The following is a 19,320-nucleotide window of genomic DNA, read 5'->3' as shown; positions in this document are numbered from 1 at the left end:
CATGCTTTACTTGCAAACTTGAAGAGTGCACTTTTTTTTTTGTTTACGTATTATGTAGATGTGCTTATTACGTGTCAATTTGCGCATGCGGGACACTTTTGGGTCATTTTCCGTTCATATTGGAGATCGCATACAAGTCTCATATAATTGGTAATGTGAACGGCCTAACAAAAAAATCGGATTTCACAACAAATCGGATATGGGTCGTTTCAGGTTGCAGTCTGAACGTAGTGTAATATTATCTACCTAGCAGGAAGTATTCGCAGTTACTAATCATCCATGTTTGCTAACAAGCTTGCTAATGTTAACAGCTAACTGTTCATTAGCAAGCTAGCAAACCATACACGATTGTGGAATAAACAGTAAGTAAATGCTGTACACTGATAGTAATGATGATGGTATGATGTTCTTGCTAAGAGCTATGTTTTCCCTCACATGGACTCTGATCTCAGACATTGTTTCCTTTTCATGTGAAAATTAATCCCTAAGCTTGAGTTCACACACTGTCACTTCTTTCCAGTTCAAACCCAAGTATGTGTGTGAGATGATGATGATTATGATCACGTTCCTCAGAGAAAGAAAACTAGCATGAGAGAAGTTGCTAGCGAAGCAGGGTGACACTTACTGTAAGCTTAAGCTTAGCATCACGTGCAGGGATTAAATCTGATCACACACAGAAAATCGTTTTTAAAACTGATAAGTTTATATTTATATAATCCAAACTAAGGCATTAGCAAGCCTGCTAGCAATCCAGCAATTCCCTTATCAATTGAATGCCCCCATTTATCTTGTGTGAAGTTGAGAAAGGGTTAGCAGGTGAGGTTTTCAAAATCCTGAGGGAGGGTTTGCTTTTTAATTGGGATGGTTCTGTCCTCCTGGTCTGGGAGCGTGTCACTCATGGGACACATTAGACAACTGAAGCAACATGGAACTCTAAAAATAAACCACTGTGACCCAGCAACTAGCAATTACTACTCTGTGAAAACAAGTGTAACTGTGAAAACTTTAGCCAGTGTCTCAGGACCTGACAGAACACGGGGCTGAGATGAGCGTCGAAGTGACACTGCAGTTCTGTCCACAGAAACGTCGAAGGTGTGCTATCAGTGATAGGATCGGAGTTTCATTGAATGGCCACTAGAGGGCGCATCACATCAAGTGTATCGTGTATCAAAAGACAAGGACATGTTCAGTTAAATTATGTGTATTAAATTTAGGATAATAACATCTTATATGGACATGAGTGTTTTACTGGGAAATACGCCACTCGTACTTTTTGGGTCATGGAGAACCAAAACTGTGACATTAATCTCTATATGTCACTCGTGAGGAAATTGATGAGTGAGTTGTTTTGATAAATTTAGGGACTTTTTGTTTGTGAATGTGTCGATATAATAAAAAGAAAATCACATGTTGGCTTGAAGATATGAAGTTTATCTTCTCGTGTTGAAAAACTCACATTTTTCATACGAAATCCATCGCGGATCTGAGAGACATATTTAAATAATATTGTCTGGCTTTTTTGCGGTCTATCAGATATATTCCATTCAGCGAGCATGATACTGAACAAGTCGAAGACGAGTAGCTGAATGGAATATATCTGATAGACCACGAAAAAACCCCAGACAATATTATTATTATTATTATTATTATTATTATCCATACATATTCCTTTCAGGTGTCATCTTTCTCTTTCAAAATTCTCTCAAAATCTTCCATATTTAATGAAGCAAACCTGGCAGCCATGTTTGTTTACAAATTGTCCCAGTCGCTCACTCACTAGCACAGAAGTTTTACGTCTCCGACGTGTGACGTCATGTTGTCTTGACAACCATGCGATATCATAAACCATATTCAACGCTCATTCTCCATTGGGTAGAGTGACATAATACACATAGGATAAGCGATATGCTAACAATTTTGCATGCTACCAAACCAAATGAATGAAACCCGCTAGAAGGGAAGAGAACACATTTTTATTCCATCAAAAAAGTGTCCTGTACGTATAACAGTTCCCAATATTTCACTCTGATGACGTCACTCACAGTGTTTTCCCCCTGACCAGACATGCGTTGTCAAAATGGCGAACTGGTTTAAAATTAAAATTCTTTTGATTAACTTGCTTCGCTCACTCATGATATATATGTTCACCACTTGAAGATAAACTTCATTTCTTCGCACCACTGTTTAATATCCTCTATACAGTGCCTTGAAAAAGTATTCATACCCCTTGAACTTTTTCACATTTTTCCACCTTACAACCATGAACTTAAAAGTTTTTTGTTGAGATTTTATGTGATAGACCAACACAGAGTAGCACATAATTGTGAAGTGAAACGAAAATGATAAATGGTCTTCAAAATTTTAAACAAATAAAAATCTGAAAAATGTGGTGTGCATTAGTATTCAGCCCCCTGTACTCTGATACCTCTAAATACAATCCAGTGCAATCAATTGCCTTCAGAAGTCATCTACAGTGGTGCTTGAAAGTTTGTGAACCCTTTAGAATTTTCTATATTTCTGCATAAATATGGCCTAAAACATCATCAGATTTTCACACAAGTCCTAAAAGTAGATAAAGAGAACCCAGTTAAACAAATGAGACAAAAATATTATACTTGGTCATTTATTTATTGAGGAAAATGATCTCATATTACATCTGTGAGTGGCAAAAGTATGTGAGCCTTTGCTTTCAGTATCTGGTGTGACCCCCTTGTGCAGCAATAACTGCAACTAAACGTTTGCGGTAACTGTTGATCAGTCCTGCACACCGGCTTGGAGGAATTTTAGCCCGTTCCTCCGTACAGAACAGCTTCAACTCTGGGATATTGGTGGGTTTCCTCACATGAACTGCTCGCTTCAGGTCCTTCCACAACATTTCCATTGGATTAAGGTCAGGACTTTGACTTGGCCATTCCAAAACATTAACTTTATTCTTCTTTAACCATACTTTGGTAGAACGACTTGTGTGCTTAGGGTTGTTGTCTTGCTGCATGACCCACCTTCTCTTGAGATTCAGTTCATGGACGGATGTCCTGACATTTTCCTTTAGAATTCGCTGGTAGAATTCAGAATTCATTGTTTCATCAATGATGGCAAGCCGTCCTGGACAGATGCAGCAAAACAGGCCCAAACCATGATACTACCACCAACATGTTTCACAGATGGGATAAGGTTCTTATGCTGGAATGCAGTGTTTTCCTTTCTCCAAACATAACACTGTTCATTTAAACCAAAAAGTTCTATTTTGGTCTCATCCATCCACAAAACATTTTTCCAGTAGCCTTCTGGCTTGTCCACGTGATCTTTAGCAAACTGCAGATGAGCAGCAATGTTCTTTTTGGAGAGCAGTGGCTTTCTCCTTGCAACCCTGCCATGCACACCATTGTTGTTCAGTGTTCTCCTGATGGTGGACTCATGAACATTAACATTAGCCAATGTGAGAGAGGCCTTCAGTTGCTTAGAAGTTACCCTGAGGTCCTTTGTGACCTCGCCAACTATTACACACCTTGCTCTTGGAGTGATCTTTGTTGGTTGACCACTCCTGGGGAGGGTAACAATGGTCTTGAATTTCCTCCATTTGTACACAATCTGTCTGACTGTGGATTGTTGGAGTCCAAACTCTTTAGAGATGGTTTTGTAACCTTTTCCAGCCTGATGAGCATCAACAATGCTTTTTCTGAGGTCCTCAGAAATCTCCTTTGTTCGTGCCATGATTCACTTCCACAAACATGTGATGTGAAGATCAGACTTTGATAGATCCCTGTTCTTTAAATAAAACAGGGTGCCTACTCACACCTGATTGTCATCCCATTGATTGAAAACACCTGACTCTAATTTCACCTTCAAATTAACTGCTAATCCTAGAGGTTCACATACTTTTGCCACTGACAGATATGTAATATTGGATCATTTTCCTCAATAAATAAATGACCAAGTATAATATTTTTGTCTCATTTGTTTAACTGGGTTCTCTTTATCTACTTTTAGGACTTGTGTGAAAATCTGATGATGTTTTAGGTCATATTTATGCAGAAATATAGAAAATTCTAAAGGGTTCACAAACTTTCAAGCACCACTGTAATCAGTTAATAGAGTCCTGCTGTGTGTAATTTACTTTCAGCATAAATACACTTGTTCTGTGAAGGCCTCAGTGGTTTGTTAGAGAACACTGAAGGACAAACAGGATCATGAAGACCAAAGAACTCACCAGACAGGTCAGGGATAAAGTTCTGGAGAAGTTTAAAGAAGGGTTAGGTTATAAAAAAAATATCCCAAGCTCTGAACATCTCAAGAAGCACTGTTCAATCCATCATTCAAAAATGGAAAAAGTATGGCACAACTGCAAACCTACCAAGACATGGCCATCCACCTAAACTGACAGAGCGAGCAAGGAGAGCACTGGTCAGAGAAGCAGCCAAGAGGCCCATGATCACTCTGGAGGAGCTGCAGAAATCCACAGCTCAGGTGGGAGAATCTGTGCACAGGACAACTATAAGTCGTACACTCCACAAATCTGGCTTTTTTGGAAGAGTGGCAAGAAGAAAGCCATTTTTGAAAGACAGGCATAAGAAGTCCCGTTTGCCAGAAGCCATGTAGGGGACACAGCAAACATGTGGAAGAAGGTGCTTTGGTCAGATGAGACCAAAGTTGAACTTTTTGGCCTAAATGCAAAGCGCTATGTGTGGCAGAAAACTAACACTGCTCATCACCCTGCACACACCATCCCCACTGTGAAACATGGTGGTGGCAGCATCATGCTATGGGGATGCTTTTCTTCAGCAGGGACAGGGAAGCTGGTCAGAGTTGATGGGAAGATGGATGGAGCTAAATACAGGGCAATCCTGGAAGAAAACCTGTTGGAGGCCGCAAAAGACTTGAGACTGGGAAGGAGATTCACCTTCCAGCAAGACAATGACCCTAAACATACAGCCAGAGCTACAATGGAATGGTTTAGATCAAAGAATATTCATGTGTTAGAATGGCCCAGTCAAAGTCCAGACCTAAATCCCATTGAGCATCTGTGGCAAGACTTGAAAATTGCTGTTCACAGACGCTCTCCATCCAATCTGGCAAAGAAGAATGGGCAAAAATTTCAGTGTCTAGATGTGCAAAGCTGGTAGAGACGTACCACAAAAGACTTGCAGCTGTAATTGCAGCAAAAGGTGGCTCTACAAAGTATTGACGCAGGGGGGCTGAATACTAATACACACCACATTTTTCAGATTTTTATTTGTTTAAAATTTTGAAGACCATTTATCATTTTCGTTTCACTTCACAATTATGTGCTACTCTGTGTTGGTCTATCACATAAAATCTCAATTAAAAATTTTTTAAGTTCGTGGTTGTAAGGTGGAAAAATGTGAAAAAGTTCAAGGGATATGAATACTTTTTCAAGGCACTGTATATGTGGTGATATACATAAAGAACAAAACACTCCAGGTTGCATTGTTATCGTTGTTATCGGAAAATAATCAACAACATAATGGCGTGAGGAAATGGAGCCAATCCTGGAGTGGCTAATCAGGAGAATGGGGAGGATTCCTGAAGGGCAGCGGGTGGTGATGCAATAAATTTCATGTTAGTGTAATAATTTAGAACAACTTATTTCAGCATAGGGTGAAGGCAGCTGTGCTCTGAGCCACACACACACACTGGGAGCCTATCGATCATGCCCCCACCTCCCCATACAGGAGGCAATGAGACAATGAGAGCGACCCTGTGAGATCCCTAATTGGTCAACTGATTCCAGGACAAAATGATAAATGTGTGGGTTTACAGGTGACTTAAACAGTTCAGCTGAAAGGAAAAACTTACCTCAGAATAGTCTTAGTTCAAATATAATAGTAATAATGTCTTCATTTGAACTTAGCTACAGCCATTTATATTTATTTTAGGCCTATACTTTTTTTTTGCATATATTTATTTGTGACATGTCATACTTTTGATCCTTTTTAGTCAGAATGTATCTGGAGAATAAAAGCAGTCTGGAGATGGAGATGTCTCAGACGGGGGCTCAGGGCCACCAGAAGTCTGAGGCTGTGGCGGGAAACTTTGATGAGCTGCGATTACTGGAAGGATTTTCCAAGAGGACGGAGACGCAGAAGCTGCTGCAGGCTGCCACTGTGCCCCCAGGACACCACATCATCTACACCGAGCACCAGGAGCACAGGTACGGCCAGCGGCTGGGGTGCCAGTACTTTAGAGAGCACGCGCGCGAGAGAGGAACAGCAAACAGATGATGTTTGAAAGAGTGGGAGACATGGAGAAAGACAAACAGAGTGAGACAGAGAGAGAGAGAGAGAGAGACGGCGTGAGAGAGAGAAAGCAGAAAACAGACATCAGTTGAGAGAGAGACAAGGAAAGAGAGATAAAGTGAGAGAAAGAGAGAGTGTGTTACATCCTGAATAAATAATAACACTAACCCAGTGTTTTTTTTTTTTCTTCCCCTGAAATACGACTTTGTTTTGTTAATTTTATATACTAAAGTGGGCGGCACAGTGGTGTAGTGGTTAGCGCTGTCGCCTCACAGCAAGAAGGTCCGGGTTCGAGCCCCGTGGCCGGCGAGGGCCTTTCTGTGTGGAGTTTGCATGTTCTCCCCGTGTCCGCGTGGGTTTCCTCCGGGTGCTCCGGTTTCCCCCACAGTCCAAAGACATGCAGGTTAGGTTAACTAGTGACTCTAAATTGACCGTAGGTGTGAATGTGAGTGTGAATGGTTGTCTGTGTCTATGTGTCAGCCCTGTGATGACCTGGCGACTTGTCCAGGGTGTACCCCGCCTTTCGCCCGTAGTCAGCTGGGATAGGCTCCAGCTTGCCTGCGACCCTGTAGAACAGGATAAAGCGGCTACAGATAATGAGATGAGATATATTAAAATAGCTTATTTCCCCAAAGGGTGCCAATAATTATGGGCTGTGCCCTGAGTGGAGGTTTGGGGTTCAGAGCCTCATGTGCTGCTCTGTGAGAGATGATGTGGTTAATCAGAGCTCACAGACGGCAAAGAGGATTGGAGCGCAAACACAGGGTCACATGACTGAAGCAACAGCACAGAGTCCTGTGTGTGTGTGTGTGTGTGTGTGTGTGTTGTATAAGCAGCCAGTAGAGATTTGTATAACACTCTTACAAGCTCAGGGGCAGCTGTGAGGTGATCAGCTCTGTACGAGTGTGTGGGATTCCACGAGTCACACGCTTTCTTTCTTTCTTTCTTTCTTTCTTTCTTTCTTTCTTTCTTTCTTTCTTTCTATGGTTTGAGCTCATCTTCTGTCTTTTCACCCACATTGTCCTTACACTCTCTGACCACTTTATTATGAATACATTCACCTGCTGTTCTGTTTTCTGCAGTTCTCTAATCAGTAGATTGCTTGATGCATCAAATCACACAGATACAAATCAAGAGCATCAGTTAATGTTCACAATGTTCAAACATCAGAACGGGAAACACTGTGATCTCAAAGTGTGACTTTCTTTCACTGTGGTATGGGTGTTGGTTTGAGCCAGATGGACTGGTTTGAGTATTTCAGAAGCTGCTGATCTCCTGGGGTTTTCACACACAACAGTCTCTAGAGTTTACACAGAATGGTGCGGAAAACAAAAAATATTTTTTGAGTGAGTGAGCGACAGTTCTGTGGGTGGAAAAAACAAACGCCTTGTTGATAAGAGAGGGTCAGAGGGAAATGGACAGATTGGAAGGATATAGTAACTCATATAATCACTCTTTACAACCCGTGGTGAGCAGAAAAGCATCTCAGCATGCGACAGAAAACAGAAGAACACATTGGGTTCCACTCCTGCAGCCAAGAACAGTTGTTAATAAAAACGTCTATCCGTGAGTGTAAAGTTCAGCAATAAAACTATCCAAAATATTTTTGTGCGAATTTAAATAATGAGTCTCATATTTGACGAGATAGATTTTTTGTTAGTTTTTGCACTTTTTTCTTTCTTTTTTGCATCTTTGTGTCTGTGTCTTTCTAATTTCCAAAAGATATAATACGTTTTATGTGTTGATGACAGTCTCCTCAAACAATTTAAGCTCTTTGCATCTCCTGGTCCAGCTCTGTGAGAGGTCAGTCTTTTCAGTTTCAGGCCGTGTGAGAGCTGTTCTCCTGAGTCTCACTGACTCATAACATAACTGCTGGAGAGTTTGAACTTTTTAAGCCTTAAATAACAGTGAAACGTGAACACGTGTTCATTTAATGACATACATTAGATGCCAATATTGTCACACTGCTAATAAAGATAACAGCACAACAGACTTCATCAAGTAATATTTAATTTTATTTGGTTTATTGTTTAGTTTTATGATTTAGATTTTTTCAGTAAGCTGGAGGGCAGGGCACAAACTTTAGCTCTCAGCTCTATGTTTTGTGTGTGTGTGTGTGTGTGTGTGTGTGTGTGTGTACCTGTCCTGAGCAGGTACCTGAGCAGGTGGTTATTATTGTGTGGGGTTAGTCAGCACCTCATCAAATTTATTCTCCAAATCTCAAACAAGTAAACAGGGCTGAAAGGCCAAGAGGACAGCGAGGTGCGAGACACAGCTGCTGTGGTTCAGTGTCACACACTCTTTAATGATTCTGTGCTTAGTGCCAGGAGCTGGAGCTGTCACTCAAACTCTCCTACAGGCTGAGAGTTGAGTGATAAAGGGTCAAAGGTCAAATGTAACTTCAGGTACCAGAGAAGCAGGAAGCTATACAAACAAAGTGTCTGAAAACAAAGAACCATCTGTGAGACCTGATGCAGAATATGTCTTATTGCTATAAATTACAGTAAAATGTCTTTTTCCCACAGCATTACTGAATTCTAATTGGTCAGAAGTTGTTGATTAATTTTCTATAATAATAGTGTAGCTACAAATCACAGGTTTATACTGCTACTCTGGACTGTGACCTTGTTGTAGTGTAGCAGCTTGCGTGCCCCTATGAGCTTGAGAGCTTATGCTGGCAGAGGTCCAGTAGGGCCTCCAGCAGGTTCAACCTTGCTGGACTTGGTCTTGGAAGAGGGGTCTGACGAACAACAGTCCATTTGGGTCCATTATGGAAAAAGGTACTGGGCAAGCTTAGGGCGTAGAGACACCAACATATTGGAAGTCAGAACGGCCAGCCTGCCTGAGTTAGACCAAGCCAAGGTTCAGCCCTCTGACTCAAATGGTGAATATCACTTTTGACCACTTCTCTCCAGTACCACACCTGGTGATTTGTGTCTCCCTGTGAGTCCTCTCCTTGTGTTTCTGGAAGAAGGGCACAAGTATGAAAGTTGGACAGCCTACTTGCTAGCAGCAGCGAGGTCAGCACCCGTACTGCAGCAAACTTTTTCAAACCCGCTAAGGACTCTTCAATCACAACATTGCTACAGTGTCGAGCAACCGGTAAGCGGCACCACAGGAATGATGGGGCTGTGTCAAAACCTACAGGAGCCCCCACACCTGAAAGTCCCAAACGCCATCACAAATACATCTCTCGGATCAAGATTACATCTTGGAACGTAAGAACCATGTCTGATACCTCCTCGTCCAAATGCCATGCTCCTGAGCGACATTCAGCTCTTATTGCAGCTGAGCTACAAAGACTGTGCATTGCAGGTCTAAGTGAGTGTTGCATCCCTGGTACAGGTGAATTCACCAAGGGCAATTACACATTCATCTACTCGGGTAAGGACAGTAACCAGCCGAAGCAGGAGGGCGTCGCGATTGTGATGAAATCCCGCCTTAGACCAGCAGTAGTTTCTTGGGAAGCTATCAACTCGCGAATAATCACCATGCATATCCTGCTGACTAAACACTGTCATGCTACCATTATCAGTGTCTAGACACCAACTTTTAAGAGACCAATGGAGGAGAAGGCACTCTTCTATGAGCAGCTAATCTCAGTACTTGCAAACATACCACCCACTGACAGGCTTTTCCTCCTGGGTGACTTTAACACAATAGTTGGTACCAATACCGTTGCTTGGCCAAGCGTAATTGGGCCGCACGGCCTTGGTGAGGAAAACACCCAAGGCGTCACACTACTAGAACTCTGCACAAGATTTGGTCTCAAACACCTTGTTCTCAAACACCTTGTTCTTGCACCGTGATATCCATAAGGGCACCTGGAAACACCCTCACTCATAGAGATGGAACATGATCAACTACATCATCGTTAGACAGCATTACCAGAGTGACCTAGCAGACTCAAGGGTCCACCACAGTGCAGACTGTTGGACCGACCACAGGATGGTCTGTGCTAGGCTCAGTCTGAGTTTTCACATCTCCATCCAATGCAGATGCAAGAAAACACTTCTCTGCCTAAATACTGCACGCCTAAACCTACCTGAGGTCACACAGGAGTTCGAGACCACCATCTACTGGAAGATGCCAGACATTCACTCTGATGACCTGGATGGCTTCTGGTATCAAATCAAGTCTACCCTGTACAACACCGCCGAGGAAACCCTTGGTCTACAAACCAAGAGACACCAGGACTGGATTGATGAGACCAACACCACAATTCAACAGCTGCTGGAATGGAAATGGGAATGCTTCAGAGCTCTGCTTCAAAATGTAACACTTCACAATTGCCAGTTTTACCGGGAAGCCCGTAACCTCTGTCAACATGAACTCCACCACATGCAAAATCAGTGGTGGCTTGACAGAGTTGCCGAGATCGAGTCCCATGCGCAGTGCCATGACTCCAGAGCTTCAGTGAAGCTGTTAGATTGCTTTCTCAATGGAAATCTGGTGGCACCAGCCCAATCAATGCAGCAGATGGAGCTCGTCTCACTAAAAAGTAAGATCTCTTGGCTAGGTGGAGAGAGCACTTCAGCACCCTCCTCAACCAACATGGGATTACTGTTATATTGGTCCTAGATGACATCTCTCAAGCTGAGATCATACACAAACTCGAGCTGGCTCCAACACTCACTGAGGTTGAGAACGCTCTTAGACAGCTTAATTCAGGGAAAGCACTGGGTCCAGACGGCATCCCTAACAAAGTCCTCAAAATAGGGGGTCCACAACTTGCTAGCGAACTCCACAAGCTTCTTCCGATTATCTAGGAAGAAGAGCATGTCCCCAGTGACTTCAAGAATAGCATAATCATCAAGCTTTTCAAAAAGAAATGCCGTTATACCTGTGAAAACTACCGTGGCATAAAACTTCTGGCTGTTGTTGGTAAACTATACGCCAGAGTTATTCTAAACTGAATTTGACCTTGGATTGCTCCATTCATACCAGAGGCACAGTGTAGTTTCCAACCTGGCCGTTCCACGACAGACATGATGTTCACTCTCAGACAGTTGTTGGAAAAATGCCGTGAACAGCATCAAGAACTTCACCTCATCTTTGTGGATCTAATTAAAGCGTTCAACACTGTGTACAGGGACCTAGTCTGGCAACTGTTGCTGCGAGTCAGGATACCAGCGAAGCAAGTAAACATCATTAGCAGCTTTCACAAGGGCATGGTAGTGCAAGTACTGGTGGATGGTGAAATGATGCCACCTTTCGAGGTCTTGTTGGGACTAAGGCAAGGGTGCATACTGGCCCCTACATTGTTCATCCTTTTCTTCTCCTTCGTTGTGTGCCATGCTCATAAACCCATGGAGAACGCTGGGATAGACATCAAGTACAAGCTTGATGGTGAGCTGTTCAACCTTAGGCGCCTGAAGACCAAATCAGCCAAGACCACCAGACTGGATGACTTCCTGTACACTGATGATGCTGCCTTCTGTGCCAAAACAGCAGAGTCAATTCAAAGTGTAGCAGAGGTCCTCAACGCTGCCTGCGATGACTGGGGACTCACCATCAGTAGATCAAAAATGGAAGTGATGCACTGCCAATGTGAGTACCCCCCCTCCTATCACCATAGATAATCACAAATTTACCCGGGTGCACAGCTTCACATACCTTGGCAGAGAACTTTCTGAAGATGCCTCTCTCGACACCGAAATCAAAAGACGACTCGGCAGGGGAGCAGCTGCTTTCCACTCACTAACCACCAGATGTTAGAACTGTAAAGGCCTTGCGCTTGCCACAAAAGTCACAGTATACAAAGCTCTGGTCCTACCATGCTTACTCTATGAAACGCGGTGCATTCATGCCACCGCTGTGGGTGACTCTGTTGCTCTGGTGTGGGCCTCGCGGCCCATCTGCATTTCTGTGCATCCTAATGAAGCGGTTATCATCACTAGCGATGGACAGCCGCTGCTGACCACAGCATGGCCCTGAGTGTTTTATTCCTGACCTCATTCTGTCCTAAAGAGATACAAAATTTTGCTCACTTCTGCAGTATCATATTATCAGAACAATGTTTTAGTTGCAGATAACAATTTACATCAAAATGTTGAGGATTGATGGGAAATTTTTGAGTTGTTAAAAAAAATCAGCATATTGGCACAGCTGTAATAAGAAATAAGTTTCCTGTTTTGTTGTATTTGTGACATCAGGAGAAACTTCAGCAAGGTGAACTTCCTGAGAGGAAAGACGAGCTACACAGAGAGATCGCCGCTGCTCCGGATCACTCAGGAAGATTGGTGAGTTTCACCAGATCACACTTTTACTCCTAAAGGGTTTCTTCAGGACTCAGAACCTTCACTATAACCTGCTGGTGTAGGGTTCGAGGCTACATAAATCCTTTAAGGTTTCCCCAGATGATCATGCAGCAGAACCGTGTGTGTTTACGGTGATGGATTTCACCATGAAGTGTAGACTGTTAGTTTCCAACATCGGGACATGTTGGTGGAGTTTATCTCACTTTCACAAGCAGAGGTTATTTTAGAGATGTCTGACTTGAGAATGAACTGGCCAGAGTTTCCCAAAAGCATCGCAGCACAAAGATCATCGTTAAATGGTAGAGCGAGCAGCACAATGAATGCAATCTCTCTCCTAGTTAAGATGCTCTTAGTGTTAAGAGGCTTTTGGGAAATCCACCCCTGTTCTTTTGTTTCATTTGAACCAAATAGTTATTTTAAATTGAATCAGTAAAACTTTGAATTTCAGGATAACTCTAAGGATGGAACATTTTAACCACAGAAAATTGCAGCACCATGTACTCAAGCTATTTCATTTGTGACAGCAGTGTTGGCACAAATTGTCACTCTCACTCAGGATCTTTCTACTTTCTTCCTGCTTCTTCTTCTTCTTCTTCTTCTTCTTCTTCTTCTTCTTCTTCTTCTTCTAATGTTATTTAGGATGCTATTTCTCCCTCAGTTTTCAACCAATCATCACCAAATTTCACATGGAGAATACTTCTGGGCTGAATTATGTTGTTATGACTTTTGGTGCTGATCTGGATCACTGATCCGGAATGATCCATGAAAACGGTTTGTAACAGCTAGCGCAAATTACTGTGACTTTAGTAACAGTCTCTATCTGTTTTTAATTATTTTACATTTGCTGCTCGGTGGCTCTGTGCACTCGCAAAACTCAGACACTTATACACACAGGTTGAAGGGAATATTTCCACTGGAGCAAAATTGAATCAGTTGAATTGAACATTTGATGAACTGAAATGTGAAATTTAAAAGCGTCAGCTGTGTAAACTGAATAAAATCCTACCACTTTATTTTTTGCTATTTATTCCCCCCCAGATCTACAGTTTCACTCACTCACTCATTTGTTTATTAAATACACATTTTATCACTTATTTATTTATTTATTTATTTATTTAGATTTTTCATAATTTTATTTATTATTTTTTCATATTCACTTCTCATCTCATCTCATTATCTCTAGCCGCTTTATCCTGTTCTACAGGGTCGCAGGCAAGCTGGAGCCTATCCCAGCTGACTACGGGCGAAAGGCGGGGTTCACCCTGGACAAGTCGCCAGGTCATCACAGGGCTGACACATAGACACAGACAACCATTCACACTCACATTCACACCTACGGTCAATTTAGAGTCACCAGTTAACCTAACCTGCATGTCTTTGGACTGTGGGGGAAACCGGAGCACCCGGAGGAAACCCACGCGGACACGGGGAGAACATGCAAACTCCACACAGAAAGGCCCTCGCCGGCCCCGGGGCTCGAACCCAGGACCTTCTTGCTGTGAGGCGACAGCGCTAACCACTACACCACCGTGCCGCCCATATTCACTTTTTCATTATTTTTTTCATTGATAATTTCTGCATATTGAAGATGGAAAATCTGTGCCTTGTGATGTTCATTACAGTGGACACAGTGTTTGAAAAGGTTAAGAAATGAACAATACCCTGACATTTATAGCAGTTGATTGACTTCCATCGGCCTTGCAAGTTTTTTTTTTAATCCAGTAATGTTATGACATTTTGAGCCATTTTCAACCCATAAAATACTGATTTCTTTTTAAAAAATGGTAATTTTGGTAATATTAACACCAGTGTGTGCCTTTCATTTTGATCCTGTGTTGATTTGAGAAAAATTTTAAATGAATGAAAACCTCTGCACCAAATTCTTTTTTTCTCAGTGAAAAAAATTGCATCCTGTACAAACATTCTGTCCTAGAAAAAGAACAGATCAAAGAAGCCACTGAAAGAAAGCCTGATATTGCCATGACGTTCTTGTCTGTGATGAGTGTATGTAAACTTCTGACCTGTGTGGATAATAGAATAAATAAATTATGTCCAAATCACTGAAATAAATGACTGTAATTAACACCAATTACATTAATGTTAAATCAAATCAACAAAAAATTTATAGACACGTTCTGTGTGCCAGACTCCATTGAAGTCGTGTTTTATTTATTTTATTTTATTTAAAAGATTTTTAACTTCAGAAACCGACTCCATCATGTAAGAATCCTAAAATACTGCATTCAAATTATTTAACGTAATAGGTCAAAAATATTGCTATAGTTTGTATTTATCAGAAATTATATTTTTGAAATACTGTGTTGATTGACTGCAGTGTGTGTGTGTGTGTGTGTGTGTGTGTGTAGTGTAACATACATGACCCTGCGTGACCCCGACTTTGGCCCAGGAGACGAGTTGTGGGATGGAAACTCGGTGGAGTTGGAACGAAGATGTCGCCTGGGGAGTGAGGTGACGAGTCTGTCCCGTTCACTGTCCAATGACAAAAGCGAGAACAACTTCAAACTCTCCTCCAACCTCAGGTACTATTATCACCTTCACTCTGTGTGTGTGTGTGTGTGTGTGTGTGTGTGTGTGTGTGTGTGTGTGTGTGTGTGTTTTTCATATTTTTGTTTTTTCACAGAAACTGTTTAAGAGTCACAAAACTTGTGACCATCTTCATCATCGTCATTCTCTGTACAGTAAGTTTCTCTCTCACACACACACACACACACACACACACACACACACACACACACACACACACACACACACACACGTCACCTTCACTAATTACACCACTGTTAAATTCTCACATCTGATTGGTCAGAAGTTGTTGATTAATTCTCCAGAACAGCAGTTTTGAAGTAGTGCAGGTTTATATTAATGAGCTGGTTCAACTACGTTATCGTTTCTATAGTAACAGTTCGTTCACAGCAGACGCTTCATTGTATTAACAGATTAAAAATGTGAGATCATTGATATGGTGAAGTTTTCTGTCATATATTTATTAAACATAATTATGAATGGAAAAAAAAACTAAATAATTGTGTCATTAATTAATTAATGAATTAAACACTTGCCCTTGTTGACAGATTGGTGTGGTGTGACTTTAATAAAACTCTTCAGGGTGTGCTGGTATAGGAATGCAATCAATGTTAAAAAAAAATCATCCACATATTAATATATCACACTGCACCATTGTTGTTTTTGATCAATTTCTGATCCTAACATAATGTTTTTATGCAGATGTCATTATAGTGTGATTAATATGAGTGTCTGTTACATGACCAGCTGTTATTCAGCGTGTTTCCGGATCGAGACCGACCCTGGAGGATGCTGGCCGTCTCATCCACTTCAAGTTTCTGTATCTTTTTCCTTTTTAAATGGGTATATGAAATCTATCAGATTTTGAAATCTTCTCCAAACCTTTCCATTATTATTAACATCCCTATCCTGAATTTTATTTCTGCTCCTAATCCAACATGGATAATCCAATCTCATCTGCACATTTCTATCTAAATAAAAATAAATGCAAACAAACATAAAAAACAAAGCAAATCATTTATAATTTTGATCGATTGATCGGTAGTAGCTGGGTTCTACCACACGAGGCAGGACCCCAGGTGCAAACTGTGCAAAGATGCCCCCAAGACAATCCAGCACATCAGAGCAGAAGAAGAAGAAACCTTTGTTTGTCACATGCACACTTCAAGCACAGTGAAATTCATCCTCTGCATTTAACCCATCTGAAGCAGTGAACACACGCACACACACTCAGAGCAGTGGGCAGCCACACTACAGCGCCCGGAGAGCAGTCAGGGGTTCGGTACCTCGCTCAAGGGCACCTCAGCCCAAGGCCGCCCCACGTCAACCTAACCTGCATGTCTTTGGACTGTGGGGGAAACCGGAGCACCCGGAGGAAACCCATGCAGACACGGGGAGAACATGCAAACTCCACACAGAAAGGTCCTCGCCGGCCACGGGGCTCGAACCCAGAACCTTCTTGCTGTGAGGCGACCATGCTAACCACTACACCACCGTGCCGCCAGTAGGATGTAAGATGCTAGCAGGAAGAGCGTACATAGAACACCATCACCAAGTGGCTGGCATAGTGTACAGAAACATTTGTGCTGAGTATGGACTGGAAGTCCCAAGGTCAAAGTGGGACACACCTCTGAAAGTGGTTGTGAATGACCAAGCTAAGATCCTGCGGGACTTCCAGATACAGATGGACAAACTGGTAATGGCTAACCAACTGGACCTGGTACTGGTGGACAAACGGCAGAACAAGGCTGTGGTGATAGATGTGGCAATACCAAGTGACAATAACATCAGGAAAAAGGAACTTGAGAAGTATCAAGGGCTGAAAGAAGAGCTAGAAAAGATGTGGAAGATGAAGACAACAGTGGTCCCTGTGGTGATAAGAGCCCTCAATGCAGTGACCCCCAAACTGGGATAGTGGCTCCAACAAATCCCAGGAACAACATCTGAGACCTCTGTCCAGAAAAGCACAGTCCTAAGAACAGCTAAGATAGTGCACAGGACCCTCAAACTCCCAGGCCTCTGGTAGAGGACCCGAGATTGAGGGGAAAAAATACCGCCCAAAGGGAGGGGCAAGTGAGGAATATTTTTTAGTTGAAGTCAGAAGTTTATATACACTCACCATGGACATGAATGTCATTGGGCTTTCAATTATTTCCTTGAACTGTTCTTTTTCTCTGGCAGAATGACTATACAACATACACTTACAGGGCACTTTATTAGGAACATCCACACATCCACCTGCTGTTCTCTGCAGTTCTCTAATCAGCCGATCCCTTGACAGCAGCACAATGCATCAAATCATGCAGATACAAATCAAGAGCTTCAGTTAATGTTTACGATGTTCAAACATCAGAACGGGAAAAACTGTGATCTCAAAGTGTGACTTTCTGTCACTGCGGTATGGGTGTTGGTTTGAGCCAGATGGAGCATGAAGGTTTGAGTATTTCAGAAGCTGCTGATCTCCTGGGGTTTTCACACACGACAGTCTCTAGAGTTTACACAGAATGGTGCAGAAAACAAAAAACACTGAGTGAGTGAGCGACAGTTCTGTGGGTGGAAACAAACGCCTTGTTGATAAGAGAGGGTCAGAGGGAAATGGACAGATTGGAAGGATATAGTAACTCATATAATCACTCTTTACAACCGTGGTGAGCAGAAAAGCATCTCAGCATGCAACAGAACACAGAAGAACACACTGGGTTCCACTCCTGCAGCCAAGAACAGGGAGCTTAGAACCAACAACGAGTTCCTATTAAGGTGGCCGGTGAGTGTAAGTGTCTTGAATAGAAAAACAAGGATTTGGTGCACAAATTTTAATTTATTTTACATTTTCTTCAATCATTTTTTTGAACAGGGTCCAAATTATACACACAGGTTCAAAAATATACATACACCCACTTAGATTATTACTTTAGTGCTGCTGAAAGTTCCAAAATATCTTTTAACTTGCCAAGGACAAGACCTTAGCTTCCCTCACCTAATTTCTGAAGGATTACTTGTAAAATGTACACTAATGATCATAATAATGAGGGGAAATGTGTCATGTGAAGCAGCCTGAGGTTTATTCTGATGAATAGAAACACTCGCTTCCATAATTCCTGGGTCATGTGGAGCTGAACTGCTGGAGAAACTGTAAGCTTTTCCTTGACCTGCTTAACCTCACAGCCATGAACTTGACAAATTTCCGTGAAAATGCCTTGTTGAAGCTTCAGGTGGGCGGTCCATTTCAGGGTGGGATTGAGGACATTCCTGCTCAAGAATACATCCTGGTACAGGTAGAGCAGACGGCAGAGCTATCAGTCCGCAGGAAACGAGTGCAACAGGTGAGACGTCTAAATCCAACACATCTTAGAATAAATAAAAGTATGCTATTCAACATCAAAACAAAAGAATTTTGATTGATTTTCTATGAAAGCAACTCTGACAGTAGCACAGGTTTATATTAATGCACTCGCTTGTTTTTTTTCTCCCAACATATGTGCAATATTTACTTTCACCATTAGGTTAGTTTCTTACATAACTTACCTTATTTCTACTGCTAGAATGCTAACCATTGAGGCACTGGTTTTTGCTTTTTCCATTCCCCTTATGTAACTTACAGTATTTCTATTGTTGTTCTTTTAGGCACTGCTTTTTAAAGGCATTTATTTCTTGCACAGTTCTTATTATGTGCGTTTCCCCCCTCCCCTCCAGCTTGGATTGCTGCATTTTAACTTATACTGTATTGTTATGGAGCAACTTCTGGCACAAGAATTTCCCTTGGGATTAATAAAGTTTTTTATCTTATCTTATCATTCTAACAGGTTCTTGTTCCTATAGTTACAGCTCACTCACTTGTACTTATAAAGAGATTAAAAATGGTTGATATGTTGAAGTTTTCTGTAATTAGATATCGCATTATCTCTCGCCGCTTTATCCTGTTCTACAGGGTCGCGGGCGAGCTGGAGCCTATCCCAGCTGACTACGGGTGAAAGGCGGGGTACACCCTGGACAAGTCGCCAGGTCATCACAGGGCTGACACATAGACACAGACAACCATTCACACTCACTTTCGAGTCACCAGTTAACCTAACCTGCATGTCTTTGGACTGTGGGGGAACCAGAGCACCCGGAGAAAACCCACGCGGACACAGGGGGAACATACAAACTCTGCACAGAAAGGCCCTCGCTGGCCACGGGGCTCGAACCCGGACCTTCTTGCTGTGAGGCGACAGCGCTAACCACTACACCACCGTCAGGGTATCTGCACATTTCTGATAACC

General features: G+C 42.2%; 1 protein-coding gene across 1 annotated transcript in view; it reads left to right on the top strand.

Annotated features, from left to right (window-relative positions):
- The window catches only part of oca2 (oculocutaneous albinism II), a 315,932-nt gene that overhangs the window by 12,859 nt on the left and 283,753 nt on the right, over positions 1-19,320 (top strand). The window contains exons 2-7 of the mRNA XM_060918405.1: positions 5,956-6,169; positions 12,410-12,496; positions 14,881-15,054; positions 15,156-15,213; positions 15,806-15,878; positions 18,224-18,381. Of these exons, the coding sequence (XP_060774388.1) occupies positions 5,961-6,169; positions 12,410-12,496; positions 14,881-15,054; positions 15,156-15,213; positions 15,806-15,878; positions 18,224-18,381 (759 nt within the window). The 5' untranslated portion in view covers positions 5,956-5,960. The remainder of the gene's footprint in view (positions 1-5,955; positions 6,170-12,409; positions 12,497-14,880; positions 15,055-15,155; positions 15,214-15,805; positions 15,879-18,223; positions 18,382-19,320) is intronic.

This window comes from Neoarius graeffei, chromosome 4 (genome assembly GCF_027579695.1).
Source record: "Neoarius graeffei isolate fNeoGra1 chromosome 4, fNeoGra1.pri, whole genome shotgun sequence".
Taxonomy (NCBI): domain Eukaryota; kingdom Metazoa; phylum Chordata; class Actinopteri; order Siluriformes; family Ariidae; genus Neoarius; species Neoarius graeffei.
The sequence above is the reverse complement of the archived record's forward strand: the minus strand, read 5'-3'. Positions and strand labels throughout refer to the sequence as shown.